Source organism: Apteryx mantelli, chromosome 1, assembly GCF_036417845.1.
Source record: "Apteryx mantelli isolate bAptMan1 chromosome 1, bAptMan1.hap1, whole genome shotgun sequence".
Taxonomy (NCBI): domain Eukaryota; kingdom Metazoa; phylum Chordata; class Aves; order Apterygiformes; family Apterygidae; genus Apteryx; species Apteryx mantelli.
In genome coordinates this window covers 848,795-867,056 of record NC_089978.1, presented here as the reverse complement: position 1 = coordinate 867,056, position 18,262 = coordinate 848,795, and the positions used below count along the sequence as shown (strand labels likewise).

Here is an 18,262-nt window from a genome sequence, read left to right as displayed (position 1 = left end):
CTCTCCCCTTCCCCCATCTTTCCTAATTTAAAGCTCTCCTTACCAGGTTGGAGCAGCCAAGCAAATGCTGCCTTTCCGCCAGGTCCCCAGCACCTCATGCCACAACACAGGCAAAAGGGGCTGCGCCCAGCAGGCTCCAAGTACCAGCCCCACGGCTCCAGCAGCCCGTACCCTCTATCACCCACCAGCCTCCCTCCACATCCCTGCCCTCCATACCTTCTCTCCTGCTGTGCTGAGACCCTCTCTTCTGCACCCTTGCTCCAAAGGGCCAGCACAGCCTGGATGGAGGGCTCCCCAGCCCCGAGGAAGCCGAGGTGCCTTCTGGCGAGGAACACCCTGAGATGGGTCTTTCTCAGAGAGGTTGTGGAGTCTCCTCTGCAGATATTCAAAACATGCCTGGACGCGATGCTGTACAACGTGCTCTAGGTTACCCTGCTTGAGCAGGGGGTTGGACTAGATGATCTGCAGAGGTCCCTTCCAACCTCAACTATTCTGTGATTCTGTGAAATGCACTGTGAAAACCAGGATCACCACAGGCAGCACGTAATGTTCACAGTGAAGAATACTCATCTAACACCGTGACAGGCAAGTGGGGCAAAAATGACCTGGGAGTTTTTTAAGAGCAGCGCTCGGAAAGGCTCCTAACAGATCACGCACTTCAGAAGCAGAAGCCCGACCTAGAAACTTGCATGCTAAAAGCAGCTAAGTGCAAAGCAGCACAAGCCCCAAGGCCTGGACCGAGCAGTGAATGTGCCCTGCCCTGCACAAAACGCATGAAAGGGGGAACTGCAGTACAGCTGCTCAGCTCTAAGTGCACACAAAAATCAGGCGTTTGCAAGGAGCAGCCCTGGCACTGCCGACTGGCCCCACCAGCTTGTGCTACCCGAGCCCCATGGCTGACAACAGCCGGGAGAGTGAAAATGTTGGTGGGCAATGCAGCACCCCGGGAAGGCACCGCCGCTGTAACCGGCACACGGGCCCTTGTGCCACCGGCGCAGCAGCACGCTAGAGCCTGCACGAAAACAAGGGGTGGCAACAGCAATCACCTATGCTGCTTTATGGTGCATTAAATCAAGAATAGGCTTCAATTCCTTAGAACACAAATGTCTTTCCCGACCAGTAAATACAAAGTGTTTAAGAGAAGAATGACAAAATAACTGTCCCAAGATGGGATGTCCTTGCCATTAACAGCAGCAGCATCACTGATCAGCTACCCCTCAGCAAAGCTGCTGTTTAATAAAAGCCTGCAGGCAGCGACACCTTTAAAGGCAACAACAATTTACCAGCCCCAATGATACCAGCAGCTGAAGTCTCTGACCAGGGCACATTGACTACACAAACTCTGGGCAGAATGATTGTCCTTGTTCTTTATTAGGATCTCTGGCAATACCGAGTTGTGAGTCCATTCCATCAGGAAAAATATTCTTGCCACAGTTCTTTGTAGCAGCCTCTATTCCACTGTCATTGCACAAACTAATTCTAGGGTGGCAAAACCATCCCTCAGCGATGAGGAGGTCGTGTTCTGGTGTCCTTCTAACTGCTTCTCCTCTCCACAGTGCTGCTGGCTGTCACGTCCACGCTCTGAACTGGGAACCCTGGGCGCATTGTTCACTGTAAGCTCAGCCCCCGTCTAGCGTGGCTGCTTTTGGCCAAGTCCGTCTGGATGAGCTGCAATTCCCACCTCTAACTCGCTTTCCCTGCAGTTGGAGACAGCGTGCTCTGGAGATGTGCATTGTGCTGCCAAGACTGCCCAGGCAGCAGCTTTCCAAGCCCAGGCAACATCCCAGCGCTACTGATGGCAGCAGAGCACACCTGCAGCAGGCAGTGCTTCCAGGCACCAGTGTCTGACCAGGGCATAGATGATCCAACACTTCCCTGGGTAAAAGCAGGTCACAGGCCTGGAGACATGGAGACCCTCGGAAATGCTGGACCCAAGCTTTGCCTCTAAACCCTTTTGCAGGCGCAGCATCTCTCTGCCTCGAACAAATGCAGAAGCTCTGAGCAAGGCTCGGAAACACCAGCCCCAGTAAAAAACTCAGTTTCTCTGCCCTCCCATCCAAGACAACATGGATATTACTGTCTCACGAATCTGCTTGTTGTTCACTCCATAAATGATGGGATTTAGCATGGGGGGAACTACTACGTAGAGACAGGCCAGCAGGATGTGGACGTGGCGCGGGATGCTGTGGCCACCAAAGCGGTGCGTGAAAAAGGAGAAGAACGCCGGCGTGTAGAACAGGAGGATGATGCAGAGGTGGGAGCTGCAGGTGCTCATAGCTTTGCGACGGGCGCCTGCGGAGGGCAGCTGGAAGACAGCCCTGAGAATCAGTCCATAAGACACAGCAATGAGCACTACATCTACCCCCACTGACAGCAGGATAACTGTTAAACCATACACAACATTGACTTTTATGCTTGTGCAGGCCAGCCTGGCTACACCCATGTGCTCGCAGTACGAATGAGGGATAACGCGGTTTCTGCAGTAGGACAGCCTTAGAAGCAGCTGAAAAATCGGGAGGATGAGGCAGAAGCTTCTGACAACAGCTGCCAGCTCTAGTCTCCATATGACTGAGTGGGTCAATAAAGTCACATATCTCAGGGGGTTGCAGATGGCAACATACCGATCAAAGGCCATGGCCACCAGAATTCCTGACTCTGCAAAAAAAATGAAATGAACGAGAAACACCTGAGCAATGCATGCACCAAGAGAAATGTCCCCCACTCTGAACCAGAAAATAGCTAACATCCTGGGCACTGTAGTGGTAGATAAGAGCAAGTCTGCTAGTGTTAATGCAGAAAGGAAAAGGTACATAGGCTTGTGGAGGCTTTGTTCTCTCACTATGGTAAATAGCAAGACTAAGTTGCCTAGAAGGGCAAAAATATACATGGAGAAGAAGGGGAGAGAAATCCAGAGGTGAAACTTCTCCAGGCCTGGGATGCCAACAAGGAGGAATGTTCCTGGCCGGAAGGCTGTGTCATTGACGTCTGCCATAGGGGTCTTTGGTCTTCTACTTAGAAACACCTGAAAAATAAAGGACAGCACAAGAGAAAGCATAAATGCCAGCAGAGCTCAGCAGCATTGCCAGCTGGGGAAATCCGGCGTCCAGTGAAGTCAATGCAAGTTTTAGCATTCATACCAGAAACTCCATCACGCTACAAAACATGAGGAGAGAGTGTGCAGAGCTGCACCCTGCACTGAGATCGCATGGCAACTTTTCTGCCCCTCGGTCCGCATTTTCAGGAGGCATGAGGAAGCTAAAAGCTGCTGAACTAGTCACTGGTTTGTGGGGAGAAAAACAAAAACCTAAGGCCAAGGTAACAGCAGACGCTGCTGGGCTCCATGTGAAGCCCAGTGCTCTGGGAAGGGAAGAGACGCAGCAACATGTGCTTGGATTAGGCAAGAGGAAAAGTGGGAGGAAATTCAGAGAAAGCCCAGCTAGCAAGGTGGATGCTCACCAGTGCAGCAAAAGAAGGTCAAGGCAGCAAACACAAATTGAAAGGGGCGATTTACATTCAGCCCTAGGCAGAGGCTGCTTCTGGGTGCAGGCCACCCCACGCCCACGGAGCAGAGGTCGTTCCCCCATTCGAGCCAGGCTGGTGAAACACGGCAGCTCCTGCCGCTCACGAGGGCAAGGCTGGGCTGCCGAGCTGGGAGCTGCACAACGGGCTTCTGCAGCACAGCCCTGGCTGTGATGACCATGCTCCATGAGCTCTCCACCCTGCTGCCACATCTGCCTCCCCCATCACACCCAAACACTCGTCCCTTACTCTGCTACACAGAGCAGCAGTGCCCCATTGCCTTGCGGCTTCGCAGCCCTCGCCTTTTGCAGAAGACGACTCAGAGATCACCGTGCCGCAGCAACAAAAAGCAGCCCAAGCACTGAGGACTGCACACGGTGACTCACCAGGTCTGGCCTTAAGTGGCGAGGAGGAGCTGCAGGCAGTGATCTTGGTGGAGCATTTGCAGTGCTGCTGTCTCAGACCTCAGCGTATTTATGCTCTCTTGCTGCAAGTCCCAGAAGGATGCTTAGGGCCAACAGGGAGCTGCAGCTCTCTGGTCTGCTCTGAGGCGTCCAGATGCAGGTGATTACATGTAAGTCTGAAAATGAGCAGTAGAGGCGCAGGAAGCAAATCCATCTGCCCAGGTGAGCAGGAGGGAGTGTGAAGAGGAGAAAGCTAGTAGAAAGTATAAACGATCATTTTGGAATGGTAACTCCTTCCCATGCAGAGGAAAGGCAGCATCAAGCAGCAGCTTGCAGAATGTAGTGAGCCACACAAAGCGTGGAAGAAAAGACACAACACTTATGATTGCTTTCACAACATCAGCTATAGCTGTCTGCCTTGGAGTGAATACCTGGGCCTTGCCCAGCCATCACACAGACGCCTGACACAGCCCATCCTGCAGGAGTCCGAATCAAAGCGGATGTGCAAACCCTAGGAACTTCTTACAAGTCGCACGCCACCTGCTATTGTGCAGCATGGGTGTAGTGCCTGTCAACACGCCTCAGTTAACAGTGTGCACCTCCAAGGATGCATTACCACTAATCAGTCCTAACTAGCGTCATCTTCTTATCACATATACTCGGCAGAGTTCAGCTGTGAGAGTCTCAAGTACTGAAAGACTTTCCTGATGGGGAAGCAGATCTTCTCACCTGTGGCCTCAGCACCATCGAGAGCTTCACTGTAACTGGTGCAGCTCTCATTGATGCATGCACACATTGAGTGGAGGAAAGACTCTTCTGTTCCCCCAGCTGCCTCTTGCCCTTGCACCTGGAGGCTCAGCAGTTTTCTGACGGACACCTTTCAGTCCAGTTTCTGGAAGAAAGGAATAAAGCTTGTTTGAAAGGGCACGCCAAGCAGGTGCCCCCCACATGGAGCTAGTCCGATGCTCAGCAACCCGGCCTGACAGGACACATTCACATCAGTATGCAGTGAAACTCCCGTGAGGATCTCACAGTTCATGCTGGAGCTCTGCAGCACCTTTAGCCTTGCTGTCTCTCATTTGGTTTTGCAGAGGGGAAACTGGGGCACACAACAAAGGTGTGATTTGCCTCCTGCGTTGCTTCTGCCTTTGTATATTGCTCCTCTCCAGCCTTGCAGAGGCAGAAGGTGTGTACGTGGGTGTCTGGGAGCGAGAGAGGGTGAACCCCATGCACACAGAAGACACTTTTGGCATGAAGTCTGCATCCAGCTGTGCTGAGGGGCTGTAGAAATGTCTCTACTAACCACCACAGTCAGATGAGGATGCCTATGAGAAAATCCATAGAGAAAGTGGCGTGGCAATCAGCCAGCATGTGAAATGCTATCTCAGGTTGTGCTGAATAAAGTAATTACAGCAAATATTCTCATGGCATTCCGAAATGGCAAAGAATTACACAGAATTACACGTACATGACTCTCAGTAAATTTGAAAGCCCTTCTCATTTGCCAGATGCAGACAAAGGGCGACAGCTACCCAGAAGTCGCATAAACAGGCATTCCCTCCTTAAAACTTCCTCAGCCCATTTCTGGAGGCTGTTGAGTTCCCACCTGCTCATTTCTGAAGTGTGAGCTCCCTGCCTGGGGGAGAGCCCAGCTGCTGCTCAGCCCCATTTTCCACATAGCAGAACCAGTCACTGCTCCAGGATCTCCCCAGGGCTGATGGGGATGAGCATGGAGGATGTGTGCCAACAGTGGGGTTTGGCCACCAAGACGTGGACATGGCAAGGGTTGCCACAGCCAAAGCAGTGAGCAAAGACAGCAAAATGCGCCAGCATGTGGAGCGCGGGATGGCCTTTTGGTCATGACAGTGAAATTGAGATAGAACATCTGGCTCACACAAGCACAGAAAGAGACTTCTCTGGAGCTGGACGGAAGGTTCTGCACACCTTGCGCACCACTATCAGACCTGCCACAGAGGAGCATGCATGACATCCAGCAGCCCATCCCCATGCAGGGACTGCGTGCCTTTTCCTGGCACCCTCTAGACACCAGGCCCTAGGTCCAAGCACCAATCCCTGCACTCAGGCCGGGACATGATGGCACCACAGGGACCACCTAACACACGGGCATTGCCTGGCCACAACCCAGTGTCCAGGGCATGGGCAGAGCAATGGGCAGGTGGCACCTGGGGAGCTCAGTCAGCAGGGACAGAGGCCGGGCGCTGCCCCCAGCACTCGCCATGGTGCTGGGGCACCGTGGTGCTGCCTCCATCGCTGGACCGCTGTTGGGGTCTGAGCAGACCCCCGGCTCTGCCCACTGGAGCGTCCCGCAGAGACACCTCATCCTCACTCCAGCTGAGATCCGCACGTGTTGGGGCATCGGACACTGAAGAACATCAAGACCTGAATCCTGACGAGGACAGACTCCACAAAATGGAGAAGATCGCTGCTGCAAAAGGCAAACGAGGGAAAAAACAGCTGCTGCTGAAAGTGCATCTCCGGTCATGGAAGTCTCTCCTATCGGAAGACACCATGGCAAAATGCTCGTCCTAAAGCATTACGGGGCACTGTCCTCGTACGTGAATTCGTCCCAAGCACAGACCGGCAGTGGCCTCCCTGGTTTTCAAGGTCTTCCTGCCATGGGCCCTGCTGGCCTTGGAGGTCTATTGCCAGCCTGTCCAGAAGGGCCAGCCCACTTTGCAAAAGAGCTTTGGAAATCGTGAAGCCACATGTTCAAAACGCCACTCCGGACATTGACAAAATCCTCTTTGGACACTTTTCCAAGGTTGTCCTCGACATGTTGGAAACACCAGCAAAAGAGGAGGGCTCACAGCTGGTTTCTAGTGCAAGGAAAAGCCTGAGGCACAAGAGAGCCACCTCACGCCCCTGGGGGGAAGGCCCCAGCCGCCAACAAGAAAAAGGGTGGGGGCACCACTAGGCAGCCTGACCCGGCCAAAGGAAGAAGAAAGAGTGACAAGGCAGGCCAGACGCTGCAAAGGGGAACAGAAAGCCCTGAGGAAGAGGGCCCGGACACCGCCAGCACAGGAAACCTCTTGGAAAAGGGAGGGCTTTCGTCCATGGCAGCTCAGAAGAAGGGAGCAAATGGGAGCTGGAGCTGTTCCAAGTGTCCCCAGCACACACCAGGATGGAGAAGAGCCTGGTTAGTGAGGGGCCTCCACTTTTGGCTCCTGCAGCCTCTGCGCCTCAGGACTTTGCCCCAGCTGGCAACGGGGAAGATCACCAAGACCTGAGCAACACTCTGCTGCACCTTTGCTGCCAGACTGGAAAAGCCAACCGGCCTCACCTTGCTGGAGGTGTGGCCGTGGGCTTCATAAGTGACCTGCTGGACACTATCTCCAGCGAGCTGGCTGAGAGCGCAGCTCCCAGAGGCAGCGAACAGAGGCAGCAGTTTGCACGGCAATGTTTAGGCTCTGACTAGAATTTCAGGACCTTCTTGGAAGTTGTGGGATTTCTGAGGACCCCCGAGGAACTAGAAGGTGATTGCTGCAAACAGGAAAGGGGAAGCTGGGCAAGGACAACTGCAGGAGGCCTCAACTTCTCCTGGGAGAAGCTCTAGCTAGGAGTGGCTGACGAGCTCTGTTGGTTGCCCCTGACCAGAGGGAGTTGGGGCCTTTGATCCAGGTGGCCCTTGATTAGGGCAGGTCAAGCAGCCTTGAGTCAGTGCTAGGGAGGGGCCTATATAAGAGCCAGGCCCAGAGCTCAGCTCCCAGAGGCAGTGCACAGCTGCAGCAGTTTGTGCAGAAGGGTGCAAGGAGGCACCTTCCTTTCTGCTCCCTGGGGTGTACGCTTCCTCAAGTGTGGTCATGACACGCTGCAGAGCACATTCCCCAGCAGCCGTTGGAGTTGCTGCGTTGGCTGTGTCAGCGGCTGGGACCCAGACAGACCCTCTGACAGCAGATGCAGCTCTGCAGGTCTCAGGCTGCAGGGAGTGCTTGGGGCCTGTCTGGGAGGCCTGGGCTGGCAGTCAGCTCTCCTGCAGGAGGTGTGCTGCTGTTGATGAGTTGTGTTGTCAAGTAAGGGAGTTACTGGAGGAGGTCAGGAGGCTGCGTAGCATCCGAGAGGATGAACAAGAGCTAGACAGGGTATTCTCGGAGACTGTACAGCTCCAGGAGTCCCAAGCCCCCACAGCAGTGGAGTTACCAGAGTGCTCTGTGCTGTGTGAAATGGTACATCATAACACTGTAGAAGGTGTCTGGAAGCTGGTCACTGCTTGTAGGAGGAGGAAGGCTCCTCCTCCTCCTCCTGAGGACTTGCAGTTGAGGAAGAGGTTTAGTGCCCTCCAGGATGAGGAGGAGATGGGCATGGCTGCAAGGGAAGCAACTGGCACAACAGACCCTGTGCCTTGCGGGAACACCCGGAAGAAGCGGCGGGTGATTGTTGTGGGGGACTCCCTGCTGCAGGGGATGGAGGCACCTATCTGCTGACCTGACCTCTTGTCTAGAGAGGTTTGTTGCCTGCCAGGGGCTCGCGTGAGAGATGTCATGGAAAGACTGCCAGGGCTTGTCCACTCATCAGACTATTCCCCTCTGCTGCTCTTCCATGTGGGCACTAATGACACCAAGGGCAAACTGGAGACCATCAAAGAGGATTCTGGAGCTCTGGGGATGGTGGTCAAGGGTCTGGGAGGCCAGGTCATCTTCTGCTCAATCCTGCCAGTGAGGGGGATGGATGAGAGGAGGAGGAGACGGACTTTCCAAGTTAACGACTGCCTGCACCGCTGGTGTTGGCAACAGGGTTTTGGTTTCTACAAACATGGGACCCTGTTTGAAGATGGACAACTGCTGGGGAGAGATGGGATCCGCCTCACTAAGCGGGGCACGCGTGTCTTTGCCAAGAGGTTGGCCAACCTGTTCAGGAGGGCTTTAAAGTAGGAAAGATGGGGGAAGGGGAGAGTTATAGTGACAGGGTAGTTGGCAAAGCACGGCTCAAGTCGGGATGCCTCCAGCAGGTGAATGCAGCCAGGAAAGTGTGCATGGGATGTGGCTATGGAGGATCCTCTTGCATCCCTCCTGGGAAACCTGCATGCTCGATCACCTCTCTGAAATGCCTGTACACCAATGCACGCAGCATGGGGAATAAACAGGAAGAACTAGAAATCTGTGTGCGGTCACAGGGCCATGATCTCATTGCAGTTACAGAGACCTGGTGGGATAGCTCACGTGACTGGAGTGCTGTCATGGATGGCTACGTGCTTTTTAGGAAAGACAGGCCAGGAAGGTGAGGTGGTGGAGCTGCTCTTTATGTGAGAGAACAACTGGAATGTATGGAGCTGTGCCTAGGGGTGGATGAAGAGCGAGTGGAGAGCTTGTGGGTAAGGATTCAAGGGCAGGCTAGCATGGGTGACCGTGTTGTGGGTGTTTACTACAGGCCAGCTGATCAGGAAAAGGAAGTCGCTGAGGCCTTCTCCAGACAACTGGAAGTAGCCTCACGATCCCAGGCCCTGGTTCTCACGGGGGACTTGAAGCACCCTGATATCTGCTGGAGAGACAGCACAGCTAGGCTCAAAGAGTCCCGGAGGTTCCTGCAGAGCATTGGTGACAACTTCTTGACACAGGTGTTGGAGGAGCCAAGGAGGAGAGGTGTGCTGCTGGACCTCGTAGTAACAAACAAAGAAGGATTGGTTGGAGATGTGAAGGTCGGGGGCAGCCTTGGCTGCAGTGACCATGAGATGGTGGAGTTCAGGATGCTGCGAGGAGGAGGCAGGGCACTAAGTAGGATGGAAATGCATGAAAGGGGGAACTGCAGTACAGCTGCTCAGCTCTAAGTGCACACAAAAATCAGACGTTTGCAAGGAGCAGCCCTGGTACTACCGACTGGCCCCGCCAGCTTGCGCTACCCGAGCCCCACAGCTGACAACAGCAGGGAGAGTGAAAATGTTGGTGGGCAATGCAGCACCCCGGGAAGGCACCGCCGCTGTAACCGGCACATGGGCCCTTGTGCCACCGGTGCAGCAGCACGCTAGAGCCTGCACGAAAACAAGGGGTGGCGACAGCAATCACCTATGCTGCTTTATGGTGCATTAAATCAAGAATAGGCTTCAATTCCTTAGAACACAAATGTCTTTCCCAACCAGTAAATACAAAGCGTTTAAGAGAAGAATGACAAAATAACTGTCCCGAGATAGGAAGTCCTTGACATTAACAGCAGCATCATCACTGATCAGTTACCCCTCAGCAAAGTTGCCCTTTGATAAAAGCCTACAGGCAGCAACACCTTTAAAGGCAACAACAATTTACCAGCCCTGACGATAACAGCAGCTGAAGTCTCTGACCAGGGCACATTGACTACACACACTCTGGACAGAATGATTGTCCTTGTTCTTTATTAGGATCTCTGGCAATACCGAGTTGTGAGTCCATTCCGTAGGGAAAAATATTCTTGCCACAGTTCTTTGTAGCAGCCTCTATTCCACTGTCATTGCACAAACTAATTCTAGGGTGGCAAAAACAGATTCCATCTGGATGAGATTCAATTCCGACCTCTAACTTACTTTACCTGCAGTTGGAGACAGCGTGCTCTGGAGATGTGCACTGTGCTGCCAAGACTGCCCAGGCAGCAGCTTTCCAAGCCCAGGCAACATCCCAGCGCTACTGATGGCAGCAGAGCACACCTGCAGCAGGCAGTGCTTCCAGGCACCAGTGTCTTGCTGGGGCATAGATGGTCCAGCACCATCCAGCCATTCATTTGGCTACTGCCAAGGGATCTGTGAAGTGTTTCTTGTGCTGTGAGAGGCGCAGACACAGAGAACCTGCTACCAAAGGAGAGGCAGAGGGTGGGAGAAAGCGGTGCATTTCCATATTGTCACAGACTCATGCAGTAATGCTGGAGGGTGCGATGGGACACGACGACAGAGCCAGAATCACCTGGAAGAGCCAGGGCTGCAGACAGGAAACGTGCTGGCAGTGCAGACTGCAGGACGGGAGAGACACTTACCTCCTCGCCTGTGCATCAGGAGGGCTGTAGCTCACATTTCTCAGCAATCAGCACTCACCGAGGTTTTCCTTCTATGCCCCCCCCTCTGCATGTCTCATCCCCACCATGTAGATCCCTTGACAGCAATGAGAGGATTGGCATGGCTGATGCTTTCCCTTGTCCCCACAGGGCGTGGGTACAAGCGCGTCACAGGCCTGGATGGAGACCTGGAGTCCCTCGGAAATGATGCACCCGAGCTTTGCCTCCAAACCCTTTTGCAGGAGCAGCATCTCTCTGCCTCGAACAAATGCACAAGCTCTGAGCAAGGCTCGGAAAAACCAGCCCCAATAAACAACTCAGTTTCTCTGGCTTCCCATCCAAGACAACATGGACATTACTGTCTCACGAATCTGCTTGTTGTTCACTCCGTAAATGATGGGATTTAGCATGGGGGGAACCACTACGTAGAGACAGGCCAGCAGGATGTGGACGTGGCGCGGGATGCTGTGGCCACCAAAGCGGTGCGTGAAAAAGGAGAAGAACGCTGGCGTGTAGAACAGGAAGATGATGCAGAGGTGGGAGGTGCAGGTGCTCATAGCCTTGCGACGGGCACCTGCAGAGGGCAGCTGGAAGACAGCCCTGAGAATCAGTCCATAAGACACAGCAATGAACACTACATCTATCCCCGCCGACAGCAGGACAGCTGTTAAACCATACACAGCATTGACTTTTATGCTTGTGCAGGCCAGTCTGGCTATACCCATGTGCTCGCAGTACGAATGAGGGATAACGCGGTTTCTGCAGTAGGACAGCCTTAGAACCAGATGAATACCTGGGAGTACGATGCAGAAGCTTCTGACAACAGCTGCCAGCTCTAGTCTCCATATGACTGAGTGGGTCAATAAAGTCACATATCTCAGGGGGTTGCAGATGGCAACATACCGATCAAAGGCCATGGCCACCAGAATTGCTGACTCTGCAACAAAAATAAAATGAATGAGAAATGCCTGAGCAATGCATGCACCAAAAGAAATGTCCCCCACTCTGAACCAGAAAATAGCTAACATCCTGGGCACTGTCGTGGTAGATAAGAGCAAGTCTGCTAGTGTTAATGCAGAAAGGAAAAGGTACATAGGCTTGTGGAGGCTTTGTTCTCTCACTATGGTAAATAGCAAGACTAAGTTGCCTAGAAGGGCAAAAATATACATGGAGAAGAAGGGGAGAGAAATCCAGAGGTGAAACTTCTCCAGGCCTGGGATGCCAACAAGGAGGAATGTTCCTGGCCGGAAGGCTGTGTCATTGACGTCTGCCATAGGGGTCTTTGGTCTTCTACTTAGAAACACCTGAAAAATAAAGGACAGCACAAGAGAAAGCATAAATGCCAGCAGAGCTCAGCAGCATTGCCAGCTGGGGAAATCCTGTCTCTGCTGAAGTCAATGCAAGTTTTAGCATTCATACCAGAAACTGCATCACGCTACAAAACATGAGGAGAGAGTGTGCAGAGCTGCACCCTGCACTTGAGATCGCATGGCAACTTTTCTGCCCCTCGGTCTGCATTTTGAGGAGGCATGAGGAAGCTGAAAGCTGCTGAGCTAGTCACTGGTTTGTGGGGAGAAAAACAAAAACCTAAGGCCGAGGTAACAGCAGACACTGCTGGGCTCCATGTGAAGCCCAGTGCTCTGGGAAGGGAAGAGACGCAGCAACATGTGCTTGGATTAGGCAAGAGGAAAAGTGGGAGGAAATTCAGAGAAAGCCCAGCTAGCAAGGTGGATGCTCACCAGTGCAGCAAAAGAAGGTCAAGGCAGCAAACACAAATTGAAAGGGGCGATTTACCTTCAGCCCCAGGCAGAGGCTGCTTCTGGGTGCAGGCCACCCCATGCCCACAGAGCAGAGGTCGTTCCCCCGTTCGAGCCAGGCTGGTGAAACACGGCAGCTCCTGCCGCTCACGAGGGCAAGGCTGGGCTGCCGAGCTGGGAGCTGCACAACGGGCTTCTGCAGCACAGCCCTGGCTGTGATGACCATGCTCCGTGAGCTCTCCACCCTGCTGCCACATCTGCCTCCCCCATCACACCCAAACGCTCGTCCCTTACTCTGCTACACAGAGCAGCAGTGCCCCATTGCCTTGCGGCTTCGCAGCCCTCGCCTTTTGCAGAAGACGGCTCAGAGATCACCGTGCTGCAGCAACAAAAAGCAGCCCCAGCACTGAGGACTGCACACGGTGACTCACCAGGTCTGGCCTTAAGCGGCGAGGAGGAGCTGCAGGCAGTGATCTTGGTGGAGCATTTGCAGTGCTGCTGTCTCAGACCTCAGCGTATTTATGCTCTCTTGCTGCAAGTCCCAGAAGGATGCTTAGGGCCAACAGGGAGCTGCAGCTCTCTGGTCTGCTCTGAGGCGTCCAGATGCAGGTGATGAAATGTAAGTCTGAAAATGAGCAGTAGAGGCGCAGGAAGCAAATCCATCTGCCCAGGTGAGCAGGAGGGAGTGTGAAGAGGAGAAAGCTAGTAGAAAGTATAAACGATCATTTTGGAATGGTAACTCCTTCCCATGCAGATGAAAGGCAGCATCAAGCAGCAGCTTGCAGAATGTAGTGAGCCACACAAAGCGTGGAAGAAAAGACACAACACTTATGATTGCTTTCCCAACATCAGCTATAGCTGTCTGCCTTGGAGTGAATACCTGGGCCTTGCCCAGCCGTCACACAGACGCCTGACACAGCCCATCCTGCAGGAGTCCGAATCAAAGCAGATGTGCAAACCCTAGGAACTTCTTACAAGTCGCACGCCACCTGCTATTGTGCAGCATGGGTGTAGTGCCTGTCAACACGCCTCAGTTAACAGTGTGCACCTCCAAGGATGCATTACCACTAGTCAGTCCTAACTAGCATCGTGTTCTTATCACATATACTCGGCAGAGTTCAGCTGTGAGAGTCTCAAGTACTGAAAGACTTTCCTGATGGGGAAGCAGATCTTCTCACCTGTGGCCTCAGCACCATCGAGAGCTTCACTGTAGCTTGTGCAGCTCTCATCGATGCATGCACACATTGAGTGGAGGAAAGACTCTTCTGTTCCCCCAGCTGCCTCTTGCCCTTGCACCTGGAGGCTCAGCAGTTTTCTGACGGACACCTTTCAGTCCAGTTTCTGGAAGAAAGGAATAAAGCTTGTTTGAAAGGGCACGCCAAGCAGGTGCCCCCCACACGGAGCTAGTCCGATGCTCAGCAACCCTGCCTGACAGGACACATTCACATCAGTATGCAGTGAAACTCCCGCGAGGACCTCACAGTTCATGCTGGAGCTCTGCAGCACCTTTAGCCTTGCTGTCTCTCATTTGTTTCTGCAGAGGGGAACCTGGGCACAGAACAAAGGTGTGATTTGCCTCCTGCTTTGCTTCTGCCTTCATACATTGCTCCTCTCCAGCCTTGCAGAGGCAGAAGGTGTGTATGTGGGTGTCTGGGAGTGAGAATTAACTACAGCAAATATTTTCATAGCATACCAAAATTGAAAAGTTTTACATAAAATTCCACGTACATGACTCACAGTAAATCTGAAAGCCCTTCTCATTTGCCAGGTGCAGACAAAGGGCAACAGCTACCCAGAAGTCGCATAAACAGGCATTCCCTCCTTAAAACTTCCGCAGCCCTTTTCTGGAGGTTGCTCATTTGTGAAGCATGAGCTCCCTGCCTGGGGGAGAGCCCAGCTACTTCTCAGCCCCATTTTCCACATGGCAGAACCAGTCACCGCTCTGGGATCTCCCCATGGCTGATGGGGATGAGCATGGAGGACGGGTGCCAACAGTGGGGTTTGGCCACCAAGACGTGGACATGGCAAGGGTTGCCACAGCCAAAGCAGTGAGCACAGAAAGAGACTTCTCTGGAGCTGGACAGAAGGTTCTGCACACCTTACCACCACTTTCACAGAATCACAGAATGGTTGAGGTTGGAAGGGACCTCTGGACATCATCTAGTTCAACCCCCCTGCTCAAGCAGGGTTACCTAGAGCACGTTGCACAGGAACATGTCCAGGCGGGTTTTGAATATCTCCAGAGAAGGAGACTCCACAGCCTCTCTGGACAACCTGGTCAAGTGCTCTGTCACCCTCACAGTGAAGAAGTTTTTCCTCATGTTCAGATGGAAATTCCTGTGTTCGAAAAGCCTTGCTGCAGTCAAGGTAGACAACATCCACTGCTCTCCCCTCATCTACCCAGCCAGCCATTCCAACCCAGAAGGCTATCAGCTTGGTTCAGCATGATTTTCCTTTGGTGATTCTATGCTGACTACTCCTGATCACCACCTTGTCCTCCACATACTTAGAGATGGCCTCCACGATGAGCTGCTGAATCACCTTTCCAGGGATGGAGGTGAGGCTGACTGGCCTCTAGTTTCCCAGGTCCTCCTTCTTGCCCTTTTGGAAGACTGTGGCGTGGGGGGATGATCCCAGGTCTCCCCCCCCCCATACACATTTGGTGCCAGTTACAAGTAGCCTGGATTCCTGTGTTTTACACTCCAAAAGGGAGGATGTCAACACTTTGAGGTAAGGCCTGCTTGGGCCCCTGGACCTTGAGAAACAAAAGCGTCCTCTCACTGCTGGGGCAGTGTTAATTGTGGCCTGGACTATCTCTACCTGGACCTTGAGAAACAAAAGCCTCCTCTCACTGCTGGGGCAGTGTTAATTGCTGTGGTCAGGACTGTCTCCTCCTCATCAGGACCCTGAGAGATAACACCTGCTTTCATGGCTGGGACCCCATTGCGGACTGGAATTACCTCCTTCTTAGCCCAGCTATGGGATCCCTCCTTGGGACCCCCCACTGCAAGAGTAAAGCAGTCGTCCGCAGTCACTCAAACTCCTCCCTTCAGTGCTGAAGAGTGCGCGAGGCAGCTAGCCTACCATTGGGGGTGTTCGGCCACCACCCCCCCCCCAACCCATGACTGTGGGTGCGATGGTCATAACAACGATGGAGGAGAGTTGAACCCTGCAGCAGCCAAGAGCCAGGGACTGCGCCTGCGTGAAGAGAATTGTAACTGGCCTAGCAACTCCACCTCCACCTTCCCCTCAGCGGTATAAACAGGTTGGCCCCGGAGGCCGTCTTTGGCTGTTTGTGGGTGACAGCGGGTCTGCCAACTTGCGGAACCCCTCGGGACGGGGACGCCCTCCTGCAGTTACTTCCCTGGGATTGAGTGTACGTTGGCCGCTGAGGCAACGCGTGGGTAAGACCAATCGGAATTGGTTTGCCTAGTTCATTCATTTGGGTATTTACAGTTAGTATAAATTAGCTATCCTTTTCTGTTTACTAAGTGGTTACTGTTAACACAACTTTTAGTGTAATTAGAAATAAGTATTGTAGTTGAGCTAAGTTCCTGTTAACAAGAATTCTTGCTTTGTACTATTGCAGCTTCTGTAGTAAATTTTGCTCTTTGAAACAAGTTGTGGAGTCATGCAGTAAATCTCCTCTCCCCCTCCTCCCCTCCCTCGTGCCACACGAACCCACCCGGTCTGGGACTGCAAGACAGTCAGTCGTCCCGCGACATGGGGTGACACTGGCTTTCCTCCAGTCTTCAGGCACCGCTCCTCTTCTCCATGACCTTGCCAAGATGAGGCAGAGTGGCCTAGCAATAACATGCACCAGCTCCCTCAGCACTCCTGGGTGCATCCCATCGGGGCCCATGGATTTGTCAGGTTTGCCTAAATGATCTCTAACCCCATCCTCCTCAACCAAGGGAAAGTCTTCCTTTCTCCAGACTTTCTCTCTTGCCTCCAGGGTCTGGGATCCTGAGGGCTGGCCTCAGCAGTAAAGACTGAGGCAAAGGCAGCATTCAGTAACTCTGCCTTCTCTGCATCCTTCGTCACCAGGGCACCCACCCCATTCAGCAACCAGCCCACATTTTCCCTCGGCTACCTTTTCCTACCGAGATATTTGAAGAAGCCCTTGTTGTCCTTGACCTCTCTCACCAGATTTAACTCCAAATGGACCTTAGCCTTCCTCGTCGCATCCCTGCAAACTCTGACAATGTTCCTCTATTCCTCCCAAGTGGCCTGTCCCCCTTTCCACATTCTGTATACATCCTCCTTCTGGTTGAGTTTTACCAGGAGCTCCTTGCTCATCCATGCAGCTCTCCTGCCCCCTTTGCTTGTCTTGCTACTCCAAGGGATGCACCGCTCTTGAGCCTGGAGGAAGTGATGTTTGAATATTAACCAGCTCTCTTGCACCCCCTTCCTTCTAGGGCTTGAATCCATGGGAGTCCTCCAAGGAGGAACCTGAAGACGCCAAAGTTTGCTCTCCTGAACTCCAGGGTTGCCATCCTACTTAGTGCCCTGCCTCCTCCTCGCAGCATCCTGAACTCCACCATCTCATGGTCACTGCAGCCAAGGCTGCCCCCGACCTTCACATCTCCAACCACTCCTTCTTTGTTTGTTACTACGAGGTCCAGCAGCACACCTCTCCTCCTTGGCTCCTCCAACACCTGTGTCAAGAAGTTGTCACCAATGCTCTGCAGGAACCTCCGGGACTCTTTGAGCCTAGCTGTGCTGTCTCTCCAGCAGATATCAGGGTGCTTCAAGTCCCCCGTGAGAAGCAGGGCCTGGGATCGTGAGGCTACTTCCAGTTGTCTGGAGAAGGTCTCAGAGACTTCCTCTTCCCGATCAGCTGGCCTGTAGTAAACACCCACAACACGGTCACCCATGCTAGCCTGCCCTTGAATCCTTACCCACAAGCTCTCCACTCGCTCTTCATCCACCCCTAGGCACAGCTCCATACATTCCAGTTGCTCTCTCACACAAAGAGCAATTCCTCCACCTCACCTTCCTGGCCTGTCTTTCCTAAAAAGCACGTAGCCATCCATGACAGCACTCCAGTCATGTGAGCTATCCCAGAAGGTCTCTGTAGCCGCAATGAGATCATGGCCCTGCAACCGCACACACATCTCTAGTTCTTCCTGTTTATTCCCCATGCTGCGTGCATTGGTGTACAGGCATTTCAGAGAGGTGATCGAGCATGCAGGTTTCCCAGGAGGGATGCAAGAGGATCCTCCATAGCCACATCCCACACGCGCTTCCCTGGCTGCATGCACCTGCTGGAGGCATCCTGACTTGAGCCGTGTTTTGCCAACTACCCTGTCACTATAACTCTCCTCTTCCCCCATCTTTCCTACTTTAAAGCCCTCCTGAACAGGTTGACCAACCTCTTGGCAAAAACACGCGTGCGCCGCTTAGTGAGGTGGATCCCATCTCTCCCCAGCAGTTGTCACTCTTCAAGCAGGGTCCCATGATTATAGAAACTGTTGCCAACACCAGCGGCGAAACCGTTGTTAACTTGGAAAGTCTGTCTCCTCCTCCTCCTCCCATCCATCCCCCTCACTGGCAGAATAGAGGAGAAAGAGGCGGTGGCCGTCCCCGTCCTGGGCCTTGCCCACCACCTGG

At 53.2% G+C, this 18,262-nt stretch overlaps 2 protein-coding genes across 2 annotated transcripts; both read right to left on the bottom strand.

The window, feature by feature from the left end:
- Window positions 1–2,035: 2,035 nt before the first annotated feature.
- On the bottom strand, window positions 2,036–4,137 carry LOC136991000 (olfactory receptor 52Z1P-like). Its single transcript, XM_067289475.1, has 2 exons — window positions 4,092–4,137; window positions 2,036–2,970 (listed from the first exon to the last, which is right to left on the bottom strand). Exons 1-2 carry the CDS (start codon window positions 4,135–4,137, stop codon window positions 2,036–2,038), a joined length of 981 nt encoding a protein of 326 aa, XP_067145576.1.
- A 7,072-nt stretch (window positions 4,138–11,209) lies between these two features.
- On the bottom strand, window positions 11,210–12,166 carry LOC136990999 (olfactory receptor 52Z1P-like). Its single transcript, XM_067289474.1, has one exon. The coding sequence runs from the start codon at window positions 12,164–12,166 to the stop codon at window positions 11,210–11,212; it is 957 nt and encodes a 318-aa protein (XP_067145575.1).
- Window positions 12,167–18,262: the final 6,096 nt, after the last annotated feature.

What these genes read in the sequence shown, in the direction of transcription:
- LOC136990999 (XM_067289474.1), bottom strand. Translation starts at nt 12,166, where the DNA reads ATGGCAGACGTCAATGACACAGCCTTCCGGCCAGGAACATTCCTCCTT.
- LOC136991000 (XM_067289475.1), bottom strand. Translation starts at nt 4,137, where the DNA reads ATGGATTTGCTTCCTGCGCCTCTACTGCTCATTTTCAGACTTACAT. An exon ending in GCTCATTTTCAGACTTACAT is followed by an intron (nt 2,971 to 4,091) that starts GTAATCACCTGC and finishes TCAATGACACAG; the next exon opens with CCTTCCGGCCAGGAACATTC.